The 26,279-nt window shown below is 35.6% G+C and overlaps 1 protein-coding gene and 1 long non-coding RNA gene across 10 annotated transcripts in view; one reads left to right on the forward strand and one right to left on the reverse strand.

Annotated features, from left to right (window-relative positions):
- The window catches only part of TJP1 (tight junction protein 1), a 192,205-nt gene that overhangs the window by 144,020 nt on the left and 21,906 nt on the right, over window positions 1-26,279 (reverse strand). For all 9 annotated transcript variants that reach the window (XM_026855876.1, XM_026855874.1, XM_026855877.1 and 6 more), the window contains exon 3: window positions 7,768-7,900. In XM_026855876.1, coding sequence (XP_026711677.1) covers window positions 7,768-7,900 — 133 coding nt within the window. The remainder of the gene's footprint in view (window positions 1-7,767; window positions 7,901-26,279) is intronic.
- LOC113483882 overlaps window positions 16,182-26,279 on the forward strand; it is a 36,583-nt gene continuing 26,485 nt past the window's right edge. Inside the window, exons 1-2 of the long non-coding RNA XR_003399123.1 lie at window positions 16,182-16,373; window positions 20,799-20,830. This is a non-coding gene — a long non-coding RNA (uncharacterized LOC113483882). The remainder of the gene's footprint in view (window positions 16,374-20,798; window positions 20,831-26,279) is intronic.

Here is a 26,279-nt window from a genome sequence, read left to right on the forward strand (position 1 = left end):
TTCCCAGAGGTTTCTCAAAAAGAGACAGTGGTCACTGAATCACCTCTCTGCTTCCCTGAATCCCTGGGCTAGTTGAAGGACAAACAATTAGACCTTTATCCTGCTTTGGGCTTCAGTTCACTGGAAGGTAACTGCACATGCACTGTAATATTGAGACTGAATACGTTACACTAACATCCTATAAAACCACACAAAAGGGATCTGATATTATATAATTTAAAGACAAACTACATGATGACAATTTCTTAGGAAATGAGACCTGACAAGTCACAATCATATGCAATGTATGGTGTTGAAGTAAACAACCAGGTATTACTCTAACAAATGCCAAAGAGTATTTCAGTACAGTTCCATCTGATCCAATACTCTATGAAAAGAAATAAAAATAACCTGAAAAAATTTAAATCACTCAAATATATTTCTACTTAAAATTAAATATAAATCCAGTCACTGGTATAATGACTATTATGGAGTTAATATCCTTGGTAAATTTAAACTGGAGTGCTGAATTTATTCAGAAACATAAATCAAACAGTTTGAATCAATTCATAAACACAAGTCAAGGTCAATCACAATTTAAAATTTAGTAAATGAAATTACTTGTTCATTATGGGTAACATCCTTAGGTTAATCTTAACGTTGCCCAAGCTTCACCTAGTATTATGCTTGAGACTTAACAATTTGCCTCAAAATTTCAAGTAGTTCTTACATAAAGCTTTGGACTTGTTTCTAAATAAAAACCAAGATGACAGAATAAATAATGTTGAAAATAAACTCCTCTTTCCTTGAGGATTGCATCAAAAGCCAGAAATTTCTTCTCTTTCCATCAGTACTATATTTCAAAAGTTATGTCAATTGAAATATTTTTCTACAAAACCCCCCTTTTCTTTGTATTTAAAGATATTAACTATCTATGTTAAAAACAATAATAATTTTTCTGCACTGTTTTCTATATACTTGACCAATAAAATACAAAAGAAAGATGTAAAGGACCTTCATTTCATTAACTGTAAAATGTGTTAATTGGTTAAATAAAAGATTTTTAAAAAAATAATTTAAACTAAAATAATTTAAACTAAGTAAAACAAACTGGCCAAAACTGGCTCTACTGTATAAGGTCAGTGCTATGTTTATCAATATATTTTATCAATAAATGAAATGATTATTATAATAAACAAGTCACAGTACAAAAAGAATACTGTGAAGCAAGTCTAAGCTACTATGGTGGATTTAATTCTTGGAAACAGCTGCATAACAACCACATTTATCTGAACAGTAACAAATTAAGGGCATCCACAAGACTCCAGCTGTGCTAATGAATTCTTCCTTCCACATCTACAGAGATGACCAAAATACCTGCAGGACTTCTTAAAGAATGTCAGTGTTCTTACATCTCCATCTTAAGAAATAACTCTAATAAACATAATTTGTGGTATTATTCATTTATCTTTTACTAATTTTACACATATTTAAATTAAAATACACAGCAGGAAAAATCAAGACAGATGAAAGCATAAAACTAGAAGAATTTTATTTAAAAAAAAAAAAAAAAATCAAACTACAGAATATCTACCACCTCAGAAGTAATTTATAAGACGATTCAAAGGAAAGATGAGTTTGGGTTAGATTAAATAAAATAGAAACTGCAATAAATCTGTGCACTTCAGTACAGACTAGATTGCCTTGCTCAGCAATATGCCCTACAAACTAGCTAAGCAGTGTAGTACAGTATCCTCTTTTGATCACTAGATTTTTTTCACTGGGGTAACTGGGGCTAATCAGAGCAACAATTACCTAATATACTGGTAAGGGCATTTCAAACAAATTGATTATTCAGGCTGCTGTATACTTTAAAAATCTACCAATGAGATCAGGAAAGTGAAATAAGGATGTCATTACAAACATCCTTGAAAGTTAATCACTAAGGCTTCTAATAGCCTTGAAACATTATTACAAATTATAAAGCAGGTGAAACTCCTAAGTAACACAAGGCACAGCAAGGTACAGACACTCACTCACAGCTGCTCTCAGAGCACTTGGGTGCACATGCACCTCCTCACACACAGAGCATGCTGTGCAGACTGTACTCCCCCGAGAGCATGGGAGTTCAAGCACTCCATCCTGCTAACCAGAGCAGGCAAGCACAGAGAGAAGTACAGAGTTGCTATCTCCTCTGCAAGGCAGCACACAAGATTATCATACCCAAATCAATAGCATAATACTTACTACAGTGAACTAAAAATCAATGTTACGGGTGAACACGTGCATCCCCTATCTAAAAAAGGGAATAATGAATTAGCCAATTCTCACTTTCTGATTATCTCTTCCTCTATTGTGTCTTCCATTTTGTCGTGCATTCCACAGTGCTTTATTCAGACTGCCCCTTGTACTTAATTACCCCTCTCTTCTCCTCTTTTGAGTAATCTCGGACCCTACTTTGTTACTTTTGTATTTTGCATGCTGACATCCACTGACCTCTAAAGCAGTAGTACACGGTGATTCTAGCCAAATTCACTTCCTTGTCAGTACTTGGCAAGAAGAGACAAAACAGTGCACCTGAAAAGGGTAAGACTAGAAAAGAATAGAAAAGTGGTGCGGGGAAGACTCAGCATTTCTATAACATTTTGCAAAATTATTCCTTGGAATTCCACCCCATCCAAGTGGAAGTATACTGGAGATTATCCACCTCACTATGACTGTAGGTTAACTGAAAACTTACTGTGTGCATGTTTATTGAGAGCAGGCTAGCACCAGCTGCCTCCAGAAATTATGCAGAACTGGACTTGTTCATATGGTAAATAACTGCAGTGCTCTGATTTCCAAGGAGAGCTGCTTCTTCCACAAGGGCTGGTTTTAGCAGGAAAGTGTTACATCTATATTGCTTTAAACATACAGCTTCAAGATGCTGATTTTAGTAATGTCTCAGGTCCAATATAACAATTACAATACTAAAAATGAAAATGGTATCTTAGACATTCCATTATCATTAAAGTTCATAAGACACTATGTTGTCATTCCCACAAAACATCATCACTGTCTTGCAGGGAAAGAAAGGAACAATATCTCTGCATTGGTGGTCGTTTTTAATGCTATAAGCCATGTACAAAATCTGTCATACAGTCAGCAACCACAAGATCCATTCATATACCTCAGAGCTGTCATACAAACTCCCAAGGTAGTTTACACTCACATGAGGATGACTCCCCAGCAGCCTGAAATGCTGGGGTTTCAACCCCAAGCCCCAAATTAAGGTTGACATGTGGGTGATTCCCACAGCCCTTCACAAAGGGGGGGTGAGTTTGCCTTTAGGCTTCCCTCCAGGGTGCAGTGGCCTTGCAGACAGAGCCATGGGGTAAAGGAGCCCCAGGTGTCTGCATTCAGTAACCCAAGGTCAGGTGTCCCACTGAGGGATAACAGCTGGGACCACTTGCAGGAGGGGCAGTGTCTGTCTGTGAGGTGGATGCCCTGTGCAGAGCTCCCTGTTGGGGAAGGACCTCCCGTCTCCCTGGGACTGGGCTCCAGTCAGGTCTGGCTTTTGTAAACGTGGACTGTGTAGAAATTCAGTATGTGGCTTCCTTGGTCTTATGTGTTTGGCTTGTTGACTCAGTTGTCTCCTGTCCCTTCTATGGGAAACTGCATTTCACCATTTATTCCACCCATTGTTGGGGTCAGTGAGATTGATGTCAATTATCTATAATCTGATTGACTTGTTTGTACCCCCAGTGCTCACCCATGTACTGATCCTTCTGTATCAAATACAATTTAGTTATTGGTTCATCTTTATGCTGGCTGTGTCCTTTATGCTAGGCCTAATAATTGGCAAAACACAGCCCCAGTGCTCTATCACATAGGGCAGTTCCCAGATACACCTGCATCTCAACATGCCCTTCAGAAGCCCTAGCACCAGTGCAGCACTTGAACAGCTTGAGAGCCATATGCAGCTAAAGAATCAAAAGGTTAGGCACATCTTACCTATTGTTATAAATAGATTGTAAGATCCTTGAGAGGAAACGCATTGTTTGCTCAAGACCCAATACAACAAAATCCCTGTTGATGAATTGGCCTCAGAAGTGCTACTGCTATACAGGGTAGCTTGTGCAAAGCCAGTTTGCTTCAGTGTAGTAAACATTAAAATATGGATGCAACAAACATTAGCACACAAAGCTTATTCTACAAGGTAGTATGTATTCCACATCTTCCTCTGAGAACTAATAATCTTATTTTTTCCTCTTTTCTCTCAAGTTTTCTGCAATGTGGAGCAGCAGTTCTGCAACGTTTATGGGTTGCAGATAACCATTTGCCAATATTCAAAAAGATATACAGATTTTTTTTAATATATACACTATTAAAGCTAAGTATTTCAAGGGCTAATATTTGGGGAAGCCTAGCATTATGACACTCTGTAGAGAAGAACTGAAGGGCAATAGACCAGGTTTTACTCAGTTTGTGAGAGCAAGTTGTAATCTGACTAAGTGGTAGCACTAATACATGGAGAGGATAAAGAAAAGAAAAAGGATGAAAGAAGTTGAAGACACATACATGTTAAGGGATCTGCTGTACTATCACCCTGTGGCTTAACATTATTTCACCACTTTATCTTCTCACCTGCTGTCTTAGCAAAATAGTAATGAGAGGCATCACTACCACAAACTATCATCCACTTAAGACAGCAGAGGTATCATGAAGAAATAAAACTCAGATTTTGTCAGCAATTCTGCAGACTCCTACCACTTGTAATCAGGGAGATACCTCCTAAAAGGATATTAAGGAAAGTCCAGTGCGAGCCAGCTATGGGATGGTAACCTAAGTATGCAATGCACCAACCAGGAATCATGTGCTTTGACAGTCTCTCACATATACCTGAGGCCTGCAATAAGTCATTGCATCAGCAGGCCATCCAATAATCAGGTTCTCCAGTGTTCTTTGGTGTATCATCCATATTAAGAGCCACAAGTATAAGTAGAAGCCATTAATACCACAACTTTGGATTTTATTAACTGTGATAAAAAAGAAACTTGGCACCATCACTTCTTAAGACTGAATGTGCCTATGGTATTACCTCCAAGTCACTCTTTGGCCTCTGTTGAAATTTTACACATGCAATAGGATCTTTGCTGGTTATCTCCTCTCTTCCAAAGAATAACCCTAGTTTTTAATCAGCCTTACAGCTTAATGCAGTCCATGCAACTTATACCCTGCTATAGCTGAAGTCACAGTAAAATATTAAATACAGTATTTCCATGTATTGAATTTTTTATGTGCATCCTGTGTGGAAATCCAAAACCTTCCCACTGGGGAGAGTCTTCATACTTCGAGAAAAGAAAGTATAACTTATTTTTTACATCTTTTTGCTGTTAGGATTTGTCTTCAGTAAGAATTTGCCTAGTGACAGGGAACAAAAGGTTTACAAAAAAAAAAAATATCAGTTTGGGATGCACATAGGCATTACTTATTTTAAAGTGAAATACATTAACATTCAGAATTATTATGGATCTCAATCTCCTTACACGATAAACAAAACCAACAGCTCATGGATGTTCAAATTACATTGAGTTTATCAGTATAAAAATTAACCACATATTTAAATATGAAACTTTAAATCTTTGTTGTACATAAAATGGATATACTGCAACATAAAACAGTTGTAAAGTTTTAAAAAGCTCTTTCACCTCACTGTATAATGGAATTTCTCACTTTAAATCTTTTCAATTTTATTCTATATGCCAGTGCCCAATCTTTCTTACTAGAGAAAGTTGCTTAACATGAATTTAAGAAGAGTTCTGGGAGAGCTCTGGAAAAATTTAGGCATAATAGCTTCCTCAATTATTTCTTTAGATCTATTTTTAATGATAATTTTAAAACAATAAAAGTACCACTATATAATATCAAGAAGAAAATCAGCGTGATTCCAAATTATGCAGCAGCAAGAAAATCTGTGTTTATGACTGTTTTGTGCTTAGTTTTTAAACTTGATTCATCCTTTAACATAAGACCTCAGAATAAAAAGTGAGCTTCCTTTCCTGATCCTAATTATCTGTACTTAGTTATTAATATATGAATTTATACATATACACACTCTGCACATTTGTGTGCTACAGACATGCTCCATTATTATCTGTCTCAAATCTTTTTGCAAAGGCTCTTTGGCATGCAAGATATTCTTTTTACCGTTGGCTATAATCCCTTTTTCTTTGAAGGCCCCAAGAGTAGGAATAGATTTAGATAAAACTCCTTAATAGGACCACACAGATGAAGATCCATATAGCACAAGCTAAAATTATTGTTTCAGTAATCTCATTCCCTAAGGGAATTTTTAAACCTCCAGTAAGGTAATGATTACACTGATATCGCTACTGTGACAACAGTTTGCATAGACACACCAAAACAAGCTTTAAAATTAGACAACGTGAGTTACCAGCAGCACAGAACTGAACACAGGCTCCCTGCACACGTTTCCTCAGCTGTAAGACCCAGCTTTGCAGTACCCACACTGCTAGAAGTATCTGGACACCATACAAGACAGTAAATCACAAATCCTTGCTACTAATTTCATTACTTCCTTAAACAGAAAACAAGTTCTTTGTCCCAAATAGAGCACGACAAGACTTCATAATTAGAGACAACAGTCCTGAGGAAAAAAAAAACAACCTAATTATGCTATTGGCATCATCCCTAAAAAAATCTCACCGAATGATGCAACATATTCAAACCATTGTTTTGCTTTAGATAACAGTATTTTCCCAAACTGCATCTGAACATTTTAGTTAAATTGTTTATATTACCATGTCATGCCAGACAATATCTCCACATCACTACTGATTTGTACATTTTAAAGACAGCATGTATTTCCTATCTACCTCTTTCATCCTCATATTTAGTAACTGGTTTATAATTTAATATATTATTTGATATTATTTTAATATTTCAAAACTACATATTTATCAGAATTTGTTTTGCTCAAATTCCCCCGTTACTTGAGAGGTGTAGCTTTTCATGTTTTTTCAGTAAAGAACTGTTGAAAACATACTGTGTTTAGGACTAATTCTAGTATTTTGAAAATAGTATTAACAGCAGGAAATTTACCCCCACGTCCCATACTCTTTCACATTAACAATTTATTTTCTTCCATCATTTGAATGTAAATAACTCCTCTTGAATTAAAAGTTGTGAAAAAAACTCTTCCAGTTTTCTCTCTCAACTCAGCAAAATCTCTAAAGCATCACCTACATAAACTCTTTGAAACCATGATCACACTGAATTTTCTGAAACTAGAAGACAAACATACTTACACCATAACCAGAAGAAAGACAATAAGTATATACCAGTACTGCTTAACCGTATTAGGATATCATCTGTGATACTAGCTTTTAAGTGCTATAAGCACACCTATCTTTTAGGAACATTTCTTTATTTTTCTAGTACACTTTTATGGCTTTTTGTGAAAAATAGATCTATCTTACTTTAAATGCAACTTCCAAAATCTAAGTATAAAAACAGAGTTTGAAAGCATACTTCATCTTATGCAGACAGCAATATTAAAATATTACATCAAAATTTATATCTAATGGTTACTGAAGAACAAAACCATAGTTATGCATCACTAATTATACAAGCAACATCAGTGTTCTTAACATTTGGCAGTGTAGAACTGCAATTACATCATTAAGTACAATAGCTTTTTTAATTCTAACATGGAGATAAAGCCAATATAAGAGGGACAACTGCTCATAACTTCATACAGGATAAATGTAAAAGATATAGACTTACAGTGAATTCACAGAAATCGATGCTATCGAGACTTTTGCTTCTGTGTATTCTCCCTTTTATTCTTCTTAAAGAGGGCTTTCCCTGACTTACACTACAGGTAGCACCATTGGGATTTTCAGAAGATGGAGTTACCCTGTCAAACAAAAAGAGCCATATATCAGAATATATGTTTTTATTAAACACATTTGCTTAAAGTAAAAAATTTAAAAAGGATAAACATTGTCATGCTATACAAAGAAGGAATGCCATTCCAATCTTTGGTTTTCAATCAGTAAGTGCCAGAATAACACCACAGAAGCATGTAGAAATCTATCTCCCATCAAGTCCACCACTGCTTACAAATTCAATCAAAAACATACTGTAGTTACCATTTTTGTACAAAAGTGAGAAGTATCAGAAAAAAAAGATTACAGAAAAATATATTTAACTTCTGAAAAAGTAAAAGGAAGCTTTTTCTCCATTAATTCAGGGAAAAACTGAGCCCTCTGATACATGTCGATGGCTGCCAGTTAAATCAGTATAACTTTTCAGTATTTGGCTTTTGCCCTTTTCCAGTTTGAGTGCTAATGGCAGTTGAGCTATTCTAGCTATGAATAACACTGAACAAAAATTAATTAAGACCTGTTAAAAGTTATAGGGGTAATGTATTAAGGAACTACACTTTGTAAGGTCTTTCATCAGACTGTAGTCTACACAGTCCTAAAGGGAGTTCAACTAAAATATTTTGAGTAAGAAATCCACATTTCAAGGAGCTTGTTGGAAGTTGCTAATGGGTAGAAGTGGGGGTTAACAATTAACCAAATGTATTAAGGTTTGTGAGGTCAGTATTTTAAATGCAAAATAGTCTCTAGTCAGTCTGACACCACAGTAGAGAAAGGAAAATTGCAGTCCAACAAATATGGTCACCAAGAATCACCTAAAAACATAAAATTCTTAATATGCAGATTCACAATTGTTTCATATAATTTCTCAGCTGCAGCCATAAGAAATTTCAAAAACTAGTTTAAATGAGAAAGATGTCTCTGCATTTCCCAAGACTTCGAACAACAGTTCAATGTTCTCTTTAACTATTAAGATTCCTCTCAAATAATATTTAGGTATGTGGTTTAGGTTCTTTTACTTAGAATTAACAGCTTTGGTACGCACGTAAATGTTTTTACAAAAAAGAACGGTGGAGATGTCTTATACATGCACATGAACAAGAAGGGACATTTCATAGGGTGGGCCACATTCACACCTGAAATACAAAATTCAAAGTACTAAATACAATAGCCACAGGCTGAATACACTTGTTTGGTTAGTGAGACTCCTAGGTCTACACAGCTTCATGATCAAGAAAAAAGGTCCAAATGCTAAGGAAAAGTTGTGATAACCAAACTTGAAAATGAAAACAGATCTTTTCAAATCTCTTACTGAATTTATAAAGCCCTTTTTTTGTTGAATTACTAAGATTACTGAACCAGTATTTTGTTTTCAGATGCCTGAGTTGTTTTGCTTTTACACATGCACACATACACACACAAACAGCTTGCTGTAAATTGTGTTGATAATACAGTAATTTGATTTAGATCTTTTTTCCCTTTGGGTTAATTTACTGCCAACTTTTATCTGCAAAGGCAAATAAAAACTTCTAACTGAAAACAGAACTATAATATTCAAACATTTTAATTGCATTATGAACTTCCTGCTGAAACTGCACCAGATTTTAAAATATAATTATATATGGATTAAAGTCTGAGAAACATACCTGACTACTACAGTAACATATTTATTCACAAAACAGAAACTGCAAAAATGCCACAAATTCCCTGCTAAAATGTCTTAACAAATTACCATGACAAATTTCCAAAGACAATTGCTCCATCTCCATTCGTTCCACAGAGAGGGACATTTACAGTGATAGTACATTTCCATTGTACGAATGTATCTTCTGTTACTGAGCTCTCCAAACATCTCTGATAGAGTTAATCCAAATGTACACAACCACACATATTCCAAGTCCATGTCAAATACAGATGTTGGAGCCCCCGAGAGATCAACTGTTTCAGTACAGTTAGAGGTCTGTATTTATGTTATTTCCAGAAAACTCCGAGGGCTGCCTATTTCATTACTTATCATTTGGGTCAATAAATCCTCACATTCACCTCCAGTGAATTACCTATTTGCTATGTTAGACTACTTCCTCATGTTTAATAGAAAATTTTTTAAAGCTGTAAGCTGCATTAGGCTTTTCTTGATTCTGAACTATATTTCAAATCATTAACTCTAGTGCCTTACCTATAAATGTGCATTTCTTTAAGTTGCAAGTCTTTTAATGTTTTCTGATATTGAGAAGCCTTTATAAAAAAATAAAATAAAAACTTTATGTGAAAGAAAAACAAGTAAAAATAATAGGGTAATCAAAGTGATGTGGTTTTATCAAAGAATTAAACTAATGGTATGTTTTGAAGACATTTCCACTTGGAAGCTCCACTCTTTAAAGCCATTAAAAAAAAAATAAACTTGCTACCCCTGGAATTCATCCATTATTTCATTCTGCTGGAGAATAAATTATGGCTATTACACGTTGGCTTCCAAGATTCAGAAAAATGCTTTTAAAAATCACATTTAACTTTCAAAATACAATTTTAAGGGAAGAAATATCACAATTGAAAGATTTTCAATCCTTTAAAAATCATTATCTTCTAGGTATCTTTACAAGAAAATAAATTATTATTAAACCAACCAAAGAAAATCCAATTAATATCATTACTGGAATCTGGAAGCTTTGCACTGTATTGTCCACCAAAGGAAGGACATGAAGCAAGATAACCATACTAACAGAATCATGGGGCTCTGACTCTGTAGCTGATGAGGAAATTTTGGGACAAGTGCAAAGAAATTATGTATCAGCTTCTCTGGTGCCTCTGCTACTCCTCCTGTTTAGCAAAGAGAAGCAGTAACAGATCCGAGACAGACTTGTACCTGTTTCACCCTGTCTTCTCAGGATGCTAGATGCAGCAATGAGACTCTCAAGAACTCATTTCCAGTAACACTCTTGCAGTACTGCAACACTAACTCCTCTGAGTACTAGAAATTTCCACGAGGAATAACAACTCAAAAGTTAAGCCTATAAAATTGCAAGATAAACACGTGTCAGCTTCAGTGACGCTAAATTCATGAGACGACCCAAAGCATCTGAGTTAGTCTTGAAACTAAATTATTCACAAAACTGAAAAACAGCTTTTTAAAATCCTCTCACTTTTGAAATTTGCTTTCTGTTTTCAAAGTTTTCATTGCAATCAGAGAAACAGAGTTTAAAAAGAATAAACAAATACTGAACTATAATGCAATATTCTGTGGTTCTGGCATCTAAACCTTAAGTTTAAAAAAATTATTAATGAAATTTACTATATCTGATTATCTCCTTCCATCTTTTATTTGTATTGCTTCATTAATAGAAAATTAATAAGTGAATTGCTAAATCACTGGCTGTAGTACATGCATCAGGATTACAGAGGAATTATCACAGATTAAATCAGAAAGATTTGTAAGACCCCTTTTAAAATGTCTGCAGCTCATCAACTACTTCAAGGCAAGTACTCTGGAATCAAAGCCTAAGAATTGTATGGTCAAGGCAGTCTAGAGCTTTAAAAAGTAGAATATAACATCAAAATCTTCAAAGGGAGTGAACAATTCCAGATGCCTTGCCTGAAACATGCTGTTTCTATTCAAAGAATAGGTTTAATATTCTGGAAGCATAACACCTTTCTAATGGAGGTCATCACAGGAACCCTAAATTAAGGCACCCCTATTCATTAGCTTTTGGAAATTTTAGTCAAGTAATATTGCATCATTTTGTAAATCCCACCTGAAGCCCTAAGCCTTTGTTTATAACCCACAATTCTTACAAGTTTCATTGACCTGACTGGTTCCTGATCATATATCACATAACATAACCATGACTCCAAATTATTTCTCTAGTTTGTAAAAGAAAATAAAAGCTAAAACTTTCAGTATCTGTATTCCACTGAGAAACAAGCTAGACTAACAAAATACTATGCAACGTTAACTTCAAGGTGTAGCATTACACCAAGAGCTAACGACTTACTACACATCATAACCTAATTAGATGGAATATATAATGTAACAGGTTTTTTATTAATAAAAACCGTTTTTATATTCTACTGGCACATACTTATAACAACCTTCAATATTACCTAACATGGTTTTTGTAGTTGTCTGAAATTACTGATGTCTTGTTGTTTTCTAGACAGACCAGTTAGATTGAACATATTTTAAGAATTTAAAAAAATTATCTAGTGTTTAGTGATTAGAGTTCTGAACAATTTTATAAAGGACAACATCAGAGTATTTCAAAACCAAGTCCTGAAATGACACATTTTCTGTATTTGTGTTCCAAGTGTAGTATTAATGCTATAGTTAATACAGAGAGGACAAGTTCTTGACACAGCCCCAACAAGACTTAAAATGGTGACATGATTATTATACTTTTCAAATACTGCAAGTTGTCTGCCTATCTGATAAAAAAAGTCAGTTAAGTACTTCTAGCAAATTAGTTTCACAACATACAAGTCAAACTTCTTAGAAACTTCTACCTCTAGTAGTTACAAAGATCTCAGCCGAGAGATGTATAAGATTTCCATAATTATAAGTCCTCCCATTAGAAGACAGGCTTCCTCAATACTACAGAAAGTGAGGATGTCAGCTGGACCCAGCTGAATGTGATCAGTATGCCTTCTGGCTCAAATCTAAGGGTGGAAAAGCTGAAACTTAATCTGGCTGATCAGACTGGAAGACCTAACAACCACAGTTGCTCAATAATTGTTTGGGTAAAAAAAGCAAATTTGAAACAATGATTAGTAACACTGAGTAGTCAGCTGCTATACTAAATTCTTGTGAACCTCTGCAAATATCTTCAGTTTTAAGCACACTATCTTGCCTTCATCAGAAAAAAAATAAAAAAAAAATAAAAATTGCAAGATAAATAAATTCTTACAATGGGCTAAACTGGAATGGTTATCCTCATTTCACATAAATATTACCATAAACCAGTAATCAAAAATAGAAAACATCCATTCTGGTGATCTGTATTTTTCCACATAGTTCTGTAGACACCCAAGAGGTTCAATCTTTGATGCTTTCTCTCTCCTATACTGCAGTGACATTTTCCATTACTTGATTATTCTAAATATGACTCTACTTAGAAGACAAACAAACAATGGCATTTTTTTCTCCCTGGTGATGGTCCTAAAGATAAAACAGGCATCCTTCATTATAAACCTGAAGTTCTACATCCAAGCCCCAGCCTGAATACAAAGACTGTTGAGTCAACAAATCTTTGAGATCGGTGCCTAATTTCAGACACGCTGGTTACTCCTCACTGACTTCAAGTAAGTTTACTCACATGCTTAGTTAGTTTACGCCTATGCTTGAAAATAAGCGTGCTTGTGCAATAACTTACAAGAAGGAGCTATCATTTAACATCCAGGCTTCTATATTGCACATTCTCTTAACAAATGAGCACCAAACAGGGGAATTGGATTCTGTCAGAATTCAAATTCTGTAGTGCATTGCATCTGCATTCTTTTCTGCAACCTAGATTGCCTCAGACAACTACCAATCATTCTTAAGATGCAGGAAATGTAAATATGGAATAGCCTCAGCCATTTACATAATATTCTTCACAATGAAAACTTATCACTAACTAAGTTTTTTGTCTTACTTCATGATCCTGTACTCCCTTGCACCAAAGGGACCATAGGGGGAGTAAGCCAAAGCAGAGGAAGCCTTTCAAAACAGAAACAACTACTGTAAGAAACAGAAGGGATTATTAGGGAGAAGAATTACTAGAGTTGCCTAGGATATCCTGTTTCTTTTTTTATTGTTTGCCTGCTCCTTCTCCTTGTAGCAGAGAAACATCATATTCAGTGTGACAAGAAATTATGCTTTACTTGTGTAGTTTCCCTTAACGTAATTTAGCATTTCTCTATTGTAAAAGCATTCAGATTGCACATATTGGTATTTCAGTAAATATTTATGTCAATTTACTGTTTTAAAGTGCTTCCAGGTCAGTAGTTAGCTCTTCTTGAACACCTTAGCAAATGTTAGTCCCTGCTGCACTCTACCTGTACTAGCAGCATTACAATGGTGGGTTTTGTATCCAAATACTGTCCCCACAGCAAGACGATTAAAAACATCCTACTCATTTAGATTCCTACATATTAGATTTCAATACCACACAAACACAGGAAAGGTCTGAATCAGCAGTTCAAGACTCCAGCAGCTTCCTCTATCACCAAGTCCAAAACTCTACTGTCCAAGGAAACCTCATCATAAAATGACCAAGCTCCCTATTTAACATAAACAAGTTTCTGGCTCCACCACCTCCTACTGCAAGCCTCCTTCTGCCATAGCTTCCTTCTGTTTGTTCAACTGTCAGTTTTATTCTCAGCTAGTTTATAACAATTTATTCTTAACCCATCATGAGACGCTGGTGTCCATCTTTTCTGCTTTTATTTGTAGCTCTGCTTTCATGCATCACAGAACAGGACTTACATTTTGGGGAGGGAATGGGAGAAAATTTGAGTGACACGCTCTATAAAGAAATCAAACATTGATGTTACCTTTTCCATTTTCTTTCAGTAGGATTCAAGTGGATTATCTCCAGCAACCAAAAGGTATTTTAACCCTTTTAAAATAAATTATGTCTGTGCTTCCACTTGCAATATATATTAACACATCAAAGAATTTATGAATCTGATCAATTCTAAGTTTTTAGAAATAAGTAAACAAAAAGAGATTAAAAAGCATACTCTCATTATAGACTGACTTATTTGTTTTCTTTAGGTATTTTTGAGATTTCCAGTGATACAGTACTGGAATACACTTTTGTTTTACATGTTGGAAATATACACTAATATTACACTGATGTTAGCAACAGCAACATACTCTTCCAACATTCAGATTTTCTTAGTGCATTATTTGATACAGACTATGCACAAATAATAAAAAATTAACATGACAAAGTATCCTTAAGCATTTTTCTAAATGCATCAGAAAACAGTATTTCATCCATAAGCATAAACTCTATCCATACACATGTCTAATGCTATTCAAGTTCTCAAAGGAAATGTGACTACACAATCCCATGTCGCCTATTAATAAGAATATCCCAGAGACAGGCTTTAGTAATTCATACGTCCCTCAAATTAAAAAAGAAAAAATTTTCCTTAATCTTAAACAACTAAATTTTTACACAGCATTGCATCACAGCAACATGATGCCAAGATAAAAATGTTATGAAATGAAATGCTTATAGTGTGTATTAGGGGGGATCCACTACGCTGTTTTGCTGTACCTCAAAAAGCACAGAATCTCACCATGAAACTAGACAATATAGAGCTGATCCAACTCCAACTGAAGACAAAGAGTAATTGAATTGGGTCCTTTCAGACTTACTATGCAGATACAGATAGCTTCACGTTCTTTAACATGCCAGCAAAGCAACCATTTCCAAGGAGACACAGGAAATATGAAATAAAATAACTGTTATCATTATAGTACCCATAATTAAACTTCTAAGAAGTAACACACCAATACGTACACTGCTGCACACAGAAAGGAGTGGCACTTGGGGGTAATAAAATAGGTATGGTACACTTTATGTAACTTACATAAGTCAAAATCAAACCATTGAATACACTATAAAAACCTTTGATAAAATGTAAGAAAACTTATTTGTATGACAACATTTTTGTCTAAGAGTGCCTTTGATTTTGTGCATTGCAGTTAGGATTAATAGATTTGCCAAACTCTGTTCTTATCTGTAAGGAATAGTGAGATTTGGAATTGACAGAAAGCTTACTAGTTCCACATTATGTTTCTTCAAGTGATATATTTCCTTGACACTGTGTATGCTAGCTGATGGGGGGAAGTGAAAACAACATGTTCTACAATTCATGCAAGGCCCATTTTTGTTACAACTGCTGACATTAAAAATATTTTTATTTGTGATTTATTTCTAAATAAAATGACCTATCAAGCTTTCTGTGACAATTTACTTTCCTTCACTAGGAACACGTAAGTGAAAGAAAACTGTATGACCGTGACCACCTAAGTATCTTCTATAGACACAAAATTCTCAGTGTACGGATTTGTTCTTGATATTTTCCTCCCCGAAAACCCGACTTCACAAGTTCACAGATTTTCTCCTTGTAATTTGTCCTGATGATGACACACAGCCCACTGCTTCCATCAAGCTAACAGTGGGCTCTTACAAGTCCGGGAGCGACTGGGTGTTGCAGTGCCATATGCTTGTCGGTGCCCTACTCACCCACATTATACTTTAATACATTTTTCATAACATATTGTTGATTCATCCAGAAAAATCAGTTCAGCACACAATCGCCCTCGCCCCGCCGCCTCGCTGGCCTCGCCGCTAATCCCATTAGCGCCTAGAATAGCCCCATGTTATTTTAATCATCCCCCCGCCCCGCCTTCCTCCCCGGCTAACAATGTCGGTTGAGGGTTAGCGGTAACCGCGCTGCGGAGGCAAGCGCCTCGCCACCTGCTGGGGCGGCCCCGTGGAGGCGCTGAGGGCGGAGGTGAGCAGAGAGGGGAGGTGAGGGTGAGGCGAGGATGGAGGTGAGGGTCAAGGTGAGCTGCGGGTGAGGTGAGGTGAGGTGAGGGGGCAGGCGGGACAGCGCTGCGGCAGGAGCGGCGCTCCCCAGCGAACCTCCCCCGGGGCAGGCGGTGAGCGAGGCGGGCGTGTGTGCACCGGCACCGAGGCCACAGGGAAGAGCAGGCCACCCCCTTTTTTCAATTACTCCATGTGTGTTTGAAAATCAGATGGTGATTAAGTCAAACCAAAGTATTAAATGTTTTTAGAGCAGTGCCCGCCTTCTGGATACTTCAGCAAAAATAGTGGAACACATAGCCATGTTAGTGGCCTTAGCTGTGACACAATTATCGTTACAACTTCAGTCTGGTTTGTGCCTTCCTCTTCAAGCTCCACCCTTAAGAGCAGCGGAAGACCGTGCATTTAACAATTGCTTTTGGAATGAACTCTAAACCACAGTGCAACATGATGAGAGTCACTCTACAGCACAAACATCCCTGAAGTGAAGGGTAGTGCTTAGCAGACAGGTTGATCAATAGTGATGGGCAATACTTTGTCTAGAGATATCTTGTTTAAGCATGTAAATATTTTGTAGAATGCAGGTATGAACAAATTCATGCTGAAGTGACAACTTTTCATTAAGATGCTGTAATGTATATAGCATGACTTGTAATACCCAGGAGTTGAGGTGCTAAGGTGGCACTGTCAGCTAGGAAAAATACTGTGAACACTATTTTTGCTTTATGGCTTAGAGATGAGCATTTCAGTGAATATTTTTCTTCTCTTTTTGTATGTAACATATACCTTGAGACTGTAGTAGGGTGCATTCTACCTAGGCCTGTTCATTACACAGGAAGCAAAGAAGATAAATACATTACTTGGAATCACAGCAGATTCTAATTAGGAACATAATAGTTGTATTACTGTAGTTAATGAGATGGATGGCTTTGCATTTTCAGCCAAGAAATCTGAGGTGTATACAAATGTCCTGAAATTCTGTGTCACAGACCATTTAAAAAATTCAAATGTGAACTCAATGCCCACTATGAGCCTGTATGTCTACAGCTCTCACGATACTGATAATGGGTTCTTTGTCTTTGGAGAAATCAAGCATTAAAAGCAATGAGGGATGGCTAACTTGAAATCATTAGGAAGGTTAAGGAGGAGGAATTAATTTTTGTACTCAAACAATGCTAGTAGTATACTAACTGGAAAGTCTGTATCTTCTATAGGCAGAACATCAAGTCAGTTTGAAAACCTGTAGAGATTTTACTTTGCCTTAAAAACAAAAACTGTAAACCCAACACATTGTTTTCTCCTTCTGTCTATCCAGTCATCGTTAGCTGACTGAAAAAATGCTTGTTGCCCACACAAGTTATAAGAGAGTAAGTGTGGGCTGAGTTTTATTCTCACCATCATTAGTAGAATGCTAGCTACACTGCAATATTCATTTACGCTTGAGCAATCCTATTAAGAAAATCAGTTATACCTTGAAATGGTAGAAAATGCTGACTAAAAGAATGATGAAACTGTATTAGTTTGAATGTCACATTTCAGTTTGAATGTTACACCTGTCAGTTAGGAAAATATATGTTATTCTTATTCCATATAAAAATTCTTGAAAGAAAAATCTAGTCTTAATCTGGTTGTAGTGATAGACATTTCATAGATAAGACAATCCAAGGATATAAAGGAAGCAAAGTTTATTTGAAAGCTGATAAATGTGGATGAAGCAGGTAAGCCTTCAAAGTTCTCTGCCTTGTAAAAAGACTCTGTATTAGAGTCCCAAAACATTGCTTTTCACTTTTACAGTAGCAGGTGTGGGTCATAAATTTATTTTATGAATCTATATACAAAAGAGTTAAGAAATGTGCTAACAGTACCTTGCATAAAGACTTACGATGGAGCCTGGCTATATATTCAAATCTTTATTCCAACTTCTTTAGAAGTCTGATGTGATTCCTATTCTTAATTCAATAGGAAGTCCTAAATCTATTTAAATTTGCAAAATAATTAGTTACTCTAGATTTAGCTCTCTAATTTTCAATGATTCAGTCTGATACTAACAAATTAACTTGTTTTCTACATTTTATATATCATCTTCCATACTACTTGATGTGCTTTGCAGAGACTAAAAATGGATATTAATTAAACCAGTGTATCCTCTAATTGTAATTGTCATTATTTCTGTTCTTTCATACCTGTTCCTTCTCCTTCTCTGTTATGCCTTTCAGAACATCTTACTTTAAGCACCTATGTTTTATATTGCTGAAAGAGTAAAAAGATCCAATCTTTCTTGCCTTTCAGATGAACTGCCTGTTTTTAACAGGAGTCAATCAACAGCTTCCAGGTTAGGGTTCACATCTGGACATCCCACTGTTAGCTCTGAGGCCTGTGTAGACCCATTAGCTGAGCTAAGTACAAAATTTATATGGTAGATAGCACTTCAAGAGAAGCTTCTTCTGACCATATTTGCTGTTCTCAATGCAAACTCATTCTGTCTAACAAGATACACTCTCCTACACTACAGAAAGCTGAAAGCTGCTTACATTTTTTTTAACCTAGAGTGCATTTTAAAAACAATTTAACTCTTGTTAGATTACTTCAGGTTAGTATAGTTGTTCCATAGTTTTTTTAGTACAAAACCAAGCAGAACTGTACCAATTTCTTAATTTTACTTGCTTAGGTAACTAAACTACAGACTTTATCTCAGAACAAGCTCCATAATGTCTGTTGCCTATGATCTGCGATGCCTCTGCCTCTTCTGAAACCTGTCCCCAGAATGACCTTCCAATGCACTTCTTGGCTCAGAACAGACTGCTCTTTCAGTTACAAGTTACAATATTATGTATGATTGCTGCACTTGAATGGATGTGTGGTTGGCACAAACTCCACTCATGATATTATGTTTATGCTAGGATAGTGATGTATCTGGAAGATAGATGGATGGACCCTGAGAAGGTGGAGTTTAATGCCAGTCTGTGTGATCTAATCTTGGCCCGTGCCTTGATGTTTTTAGGTGGAGAGTAGGCTGTTGTCAGCAGTGGGAGACTGGCTGCAATTCAGAGGATGCCAATGAGACAGTTGTGCATTGGGAGCTCCTGTCAGCAGATAAGAATGAGAGAGCATAATTGTGACTTAAAGCTATTTTCATTGTAAGTCGTGCCCCTCATTTTTTCAGTCTTAATATTGTTAGAATATATCTGAGATTCCAGGTACTGCAAAGCAAGATTTAACACCATTATCTACTTCTGCTGAATTTAGGTTTGATTTCAGTAAGCCTTATGTTGCTTTCCTTTATTATTAGCCCATCACACATCCCTGTAGTGCCAGTTGTCACTAGGTGCTGTCCTTTTCAAACTCTCACCTGCGTCGCTCAGTCCTGAGAGCTCACAGGAGGAGCAGAAATTTAGGTCTGACTCAAAAGACTCTTAGAGGCCTAACAGAAATGCACTTTTAAAAGTCTTGGCTATGCTTAAGTTAGTTCAGATAATGTAGTTTTTCTGCAATAATGTGAGGAAAAAGAAACCACACCTCTAACTGGCATAACTGTGCTGGTGAACAAGCAAAAATATTATTTTCTGCTGTGTAGCTTATTTTGTTCAGCAAACCTGTATAAGCTATGCTGTCTGGCAAAAAGAAAAAAATCTTACCAGAATAAATGCCATCTTTACTAGTACTGTAATGGCTGCATCAGCAACTTCTGACGGTGGATTAGGTCTTAATGACACATTTTAAGCCCTTGATTGCATTCATTCATAGGCTGTCAAAATTGTATTAGAACTAAAGCAAATATTAAGTAAACTTGCTGCTCTTTTTATGGCATATTAAATATCTTTTGTTCATATTTTAGAATAGTCTTAATTTCAGCTTTGCTCTGCATATAACAGAGACTTTTCATAACATTACATTGTCCATTCCATGTAGTTCCCAATACTGTGCTACTGTGTATGATGAATTAACATTTTTATTCCTAGGATATACCTGTTCCCGTTGCTGACTTTTACTCCAACGATTGATCAAAAAATCCTGATACACATGTCATGTCCTATGCTTCTGTTTTATTTAATATGATTTGAGAACTTTTTATTACACAGTTCAGTTGGTAAAGTGGCAACATTCCAGAGACTGATAGAACACTGACATTAAAACATGACATTAGAGGACTGATCTCCATCTCTAATTTAATCTAAATCTTCCTGTTCACTAAAGAGGGTTCTTTTTCTGCAGTACTTGTAATATTTTATTCTGTTAATTTGTACAGTTAGTCAGTTATAATCATAATATTAATAAAGATTTATGTTAACTAAGAGCATTTATGCAGATCCTTCAGGCAAAAAGCTACTGAAACAGGCTTTCTTGCCATTTGTCTGTCATGTGTAAGCTTCATACATCTCCATTTTCTTTCCAGAAAGAAAAACAAAGGGATCATACCTGTCAAAGGTAAAGAGTTCCTTAGAATCTACAAGTGTGTCAGATACAGTGACTCCAGGGGTTATTTTCTCCCTCCTCAAAAGTAAGAAAAATGTGTACGTGTTCATGTGTTTCCTATCTATGCATTTACAATACGTAATTCTGTGACTTTTTCTGATCTACTAGGTATTTTCTATACCCATATTAATGTATTTATCATATATAATGCAAAGTCTTTTTCTGGCCTTTACTGTTTCTGCCATAAAGTCCATATGTTATCTGATGATCTATAAAGATGCATACCTTACTATCATAATAAACCAAACAAAAACTCTCGAAGGAATTTTCCTATCACACTTTAGTGCACAATTGACCATCTACAAAAGGGGAAGTTTTCACATTTCTCTGAAGTGTCTTCATGACAAGCTAGCTCAACTGATGCCGGAAAACTGTGGGTCTAATTGGGTATGGTAATAAACCGACACAGTCATTTAGAACTAACTTACATTTATGAAATAGTTTGTCCTGGTCATTCATTTGAGCTGCCAAAATAAGAAGAGGTAAATAATTTGGTTTTGGAAGGAAAGAATGTTCACTGTGTTTTCTCAGAAGAAGAATATCTTTACAGAATAAATAACTTATTTGACTATGGATTATCAAGAAGAAAGGGTTTGCTAGATTAAGGAATTGACATATTTACAGGATACTCGCAAGCAAGTATCCCTGCTTCACTATAATCAGGGCTGTTTAGTAATGGCTTCCTATGGAAGTAATTTTACTGCTGTTCTACCAGGTCTGATGTGGAGCTGCTTTTGTCTATTACTGTCAAATTTTACGTTACTGCAAAAATAAGAGACTATTAAAGTGAAGAATTCAAGGCAGAACAAAGTGGACTTGTACTGCCACTATCTAGTACTTTTACATTTGCCCATTTCTTGCAGACTTGTAATTCTAAGATTTCACTCTTAAAAAAGAAAAAACACCTTAAATCAAAATTACCCAAATATCACATTATGCCTGACAAGCATGACCCTCTCTCAGGATAAAATAAGCTTAATGTAGAAAAAAATAAGTATATGCGTGATTTCCATTAGTGCTGATATGGCTTATTCATGTAGAAAACTACTGGAGGGAAGAAATCACCAAGCATACAGTTTCAATGTGAGATGCAAAAGAAAAAGAAGCGCGAGTAACATCACTTCCCAGAAAAGATTCTAAGAAATAGATTGCCATCTGCAACACATCACAATCACAGTACGCAAAGATCTAATTAATTAGCCTTGCTAACTGCATATTGTTAGAACTGTGAGAGTATGTAACTCTGAGGTGAGGTGTGACCAGACCTTGCTATCATTCTGGGATGTAGAGTCGCTAATAGCTTCCATTTTCAGATGTTATGCCTGATGGGGAAGCCTCCAAGCACACATTATTTAAAAGAGAAGGAGAGATTGTGAAAAGCAGGGGATAATGATGGTTCCCCAAAGCAAGGGTGTGGAATTCTGAAAAAATAGAAATTTAGAATATTGGAGGCTGAGAAAAAAATACGTATATCTGAACTGTTGTGGTAGGCATGTTATAGGACCAGTTCATAAGACTGCACTCATGTCTAGGAAGACTACTTCCTTACATTTCCTTTACATTTTTTTTAGTTGAATAGTGAGTTCTGTGCATGGTAGCTGTATACCTAAGGATAAATAGATCAAAATGAGAGAATTACTAAAATTTAAGGAGCTTCTCCTGCTAAAACTTTTATGCCTGCCTTATTTTATAAATTAGTGGTACTTCAGACCCTTATTTAGCTTCATTAATATATTTGATTAAATGCTGATAAGGATGTTTCCACATCTATGAGCTATAAAGCCTGAAGGCTGGCTGGATGTTTCATGAATGTATTGAAATTGTTCAGAATCCTAGCTGAAGTCTGTTTTATATGTCTAGTTATATATTTGCACAGTTACCACAATTATGAAAACCATTTTTCACTTCAGGAAGAAAGCTGTTCTCATTACAGTGTATATGACTGTTAACATTATACTATTTTAATCAGATTATCAGTAAATGAAAATTATTGTAATAGGATTTACTATAGTTAGAGGCAAGTATACAGTAATCTACTATGAAAAAACCATAAAAATGTTAGTGGAGCTCATTACAGGGATATTGTTTATGCTAATTATTCAAATTTTTTTAAATCACACTAAGCCTGATTTTAATCAGATTTAAAAAAAAACCAAAACACACCAAACAAACAAACTCTAATCAAACAATTCAACCTAGAATGGTTAGTAATATTAAGTATTACTCATGTCTGGGGGAGAGAGAAGTGGAACTAAATACAAACGGAAAAAAAAATAAGGGACTACAAGCTACACATTTCATTGTCCTGTCTGAATAAAAGACAAAATGCAAACAAAGAGTATAGATGATAAAATAGTGATAAATAAGACTTTTACAATGTGGATGAAGGAATCAAATTTGATTTTATGCTTTTAAGCCTATAGGTGCTCAATATTTATTAATATATATACCAAATGTTCCTGTAATTTCAGTGTAGGGAAACCTACATGAAATTTTGGCGCATATTGCAGATCTATTTCACAAGGGATTATACTGTTGTTATATACTTGTCTCTTGTAACATCCTGGTCATAAAACCTAGGATCTACACATTAAGCCTAGCAGGTAGGAATTCGAAAATGAAAAGCTAAACAAAAAATGATAGCTAAACCTAATAACAAAAGCTTTGATGCTGCAGGAAACTTTTTTTTTGAGTATCTGAGGCTACACCTGGTGAAACAATCAGCTTGAACAGAACAGGTTGAAGGATGGGTTCCTCTGATGTTGTTTTTGCTTTCATCAGTAATTCGCTCATGCCATGCTCTAGTGGCATGGCATCTTATTGGAGACATTTGGTTAGATTCAAAATATGGTAGTAGGTTACAGTTTGCATCTACAAAATTTTCAAAAATCTGATATGACTGTTTTTCAAGAGCAAAAGCTATTCATGCTGATAAGAGTCTGCAAGATCCAGTCATTTAGTCACTGAATTTTTAGTTTAAAAAAAACCAAAACAGCAGAGCTAGCATTTGTAAGATTCCGGATATCCTTCCCATTAGGTGCATGGGCAGGGGGCTATATATTAAAAAAAAGATATAAAAATCAGCTTAAAGGAACTCTTGAGGCAAAGTTTAAAAGATGTTTCAATTTCTGAGAGCCTAACTTCAGACAATATATATATCTGACTGGCTATCTCAGATTCTTGTTCAAGATTGAAAGTATTGGTCCAGATGAGTATCAGATTTTTTTTTTTTAATAAAACAATGTGACAGAATTTTGAATATGTCATTAAAATAATGAACAACTGGACCACATTCTTTCAGGAATATGGAAGTTAAGCATATGAAACATTTTTTCTCTTTAGTTTCCTTCAAGACCATCTAATACAGAACAAATCCGTTCATTCTAGATATAGGTATTTTTGAATATCCAACATCTATTTTTTTACTTCGTTGAGTACATAAGGGATTTACAATCCTCTCTCCTTTTACTAACTGATGTCAAGACTTTTCTAGACTCCAGTAAGTTATTTATAAACTATAAAAATTCATGTGCAGATCAACAATCTTGCTACAAACCAGATTTTTGTAACAAATAAGCAATTTTATGTCCTCTGCTTCAGAGAAGACACAATCAATTCTAGCTTCTCTTATACACTGCAGTTATTGCTACTTTTGGCATAGATGATCTGGCTCCAAATTTGCTGTGAGTAGACCAATTTTTTTTTTTTTTTAATTGCCCCAGTATAAAAATAAAAGTGCCTTTATGGCATTCCTGATGTTACACTATCACATTGCATAAGGCCTTACAGCCTGGAAAAAGCACATGAATAGCAAAAGGGAAAAAGGGGAGAATTAAACAACTTACTATTCTTTCCTTAACGCAGAGCACAAAGTTTTGGGTTTGGGCTGTGAGGTGTGGTGTGTTTTGGTTGGTTACTTGGTTTTAAATAAAAGAATAAGGTAAAGTAAATAATGCACTACTAAGATGTTGTCTGGTAAGGCAAATAGACTTAAATCACCTTTTGCTGTTATGGCAGTTTATATAACGTTTTTCCAATCACTTCAGCTTCTCTTGATTGTTTTTAGATACTGAAATAACAAAGTATGTACAATACAGTTGCACAAGATTTTATACGTCCAACTTAAAATTGGTCATTGCATTAGTACTCTCTAATACTGACATATTTCTGCTTCCTAACATGTTTAAAAAAATTAATCAGCAGACGATATGAAATGAAGTTATATTTTAATTCACTCTGTGTCCTTGCCCTTTGTTTCCCTCAATATTTAATGTTTTTTCTTGGAGCATCCAAAGTAAAAGCAAGACCCTGTTAGGGTCACCTGTACTCAGCTGGCATAAAATAACAAGGCCACTCTAAAGTCATCATTTTATTTACCATGTGAGGTTCTGGTAGCATAATTGTCCATACATTTTGGTGGGTGTTGGAAGCAGTATTTCTAATTAGTATTTTCCTGGAGCTGACCTGGATAATATCTGTCCTGAGATCTGTCATGCTGTGATCTGCACTGCTACAATGCCAGCATACACCACGTTAGCAGTTACAGTGTAATTACTCTTCTCAGTGTAACCTACAACCTTTTTTTCTCATTACACACTAGCAGGTTTGAGAGCTCACTTGCTCTCTTGCCAACCAAGCAATTTACCTACCATCTGCATGTGAAGAGCACCCAAGCAGTTACGAAACTGTCTGGTTCTTACTCAGCACTGTGTATTTTTGGGAGCTATTCATTGGCTCTCCAATCTTTGGAGCAGCAAGAGAGGATGCAACAAAAATGAAAATAAAGCTGTTTTTTATTATTTTAGTTTTAGTTAAAGAGCCCTACTTTTTGATTCTGTGACAATTCCTCAGTAATGTACAAACGACAAATTTTGAAGATTAACTAAATGAGCCATAAATAGAGATCTCTCCTGGCACCCTAAACATCTCTGCAAATCTGTTCATTTTATTGCAGTAGTGCAAACTCTTCCTTAGAACCATCTGTACCACTACTGAGATTTGAAAACCAGAGCACAAAAAAGACCATTTCTTAATGGATAATGAGGAAGGGTACTCTCAAACCCACTGCACTTGTCTTCAAGCCAACTGTTCATGCAGCTAGAGCACATATTCACTGGTTTCACTCCCAAGTGAAAGATACAAATGCTGCAGAAGCTCATTGCATTTCTCTGAAGAAAATCAGCTGATTTTTCACATAAATCAAAACTTTGCCTGGACCTTGGTGACAAAGAGAATGAATAAACCAGTGGCCAAACACCAGAACAAATAAATAACAGTAAATATTCCAATGGAAATAATGAACTCAAGGTTCATATCTGCTCATGTAGCCAAAAGTGATGATGTTCCACTTATTGTGAGTGACCTCACAGTGGATGGAGATAGCCTTTTGCATCACTGACAG

The sequence above is a fragment of the Athene cunicularia genome, assembly GCF_003259725.1.
Source record: "Athene cunicularia isolate RWA chromosome 10 unlocalized genomic scaffold, athCun1 chr10_part1, whole genome shotgun sequence".
In the NCBI taxonomy this organism is placed as follows: Eukaryota; Metazoa; Chordata; class Aves; order Strigiformes; family Strigidae; genus Athene; species Athene cunicularia.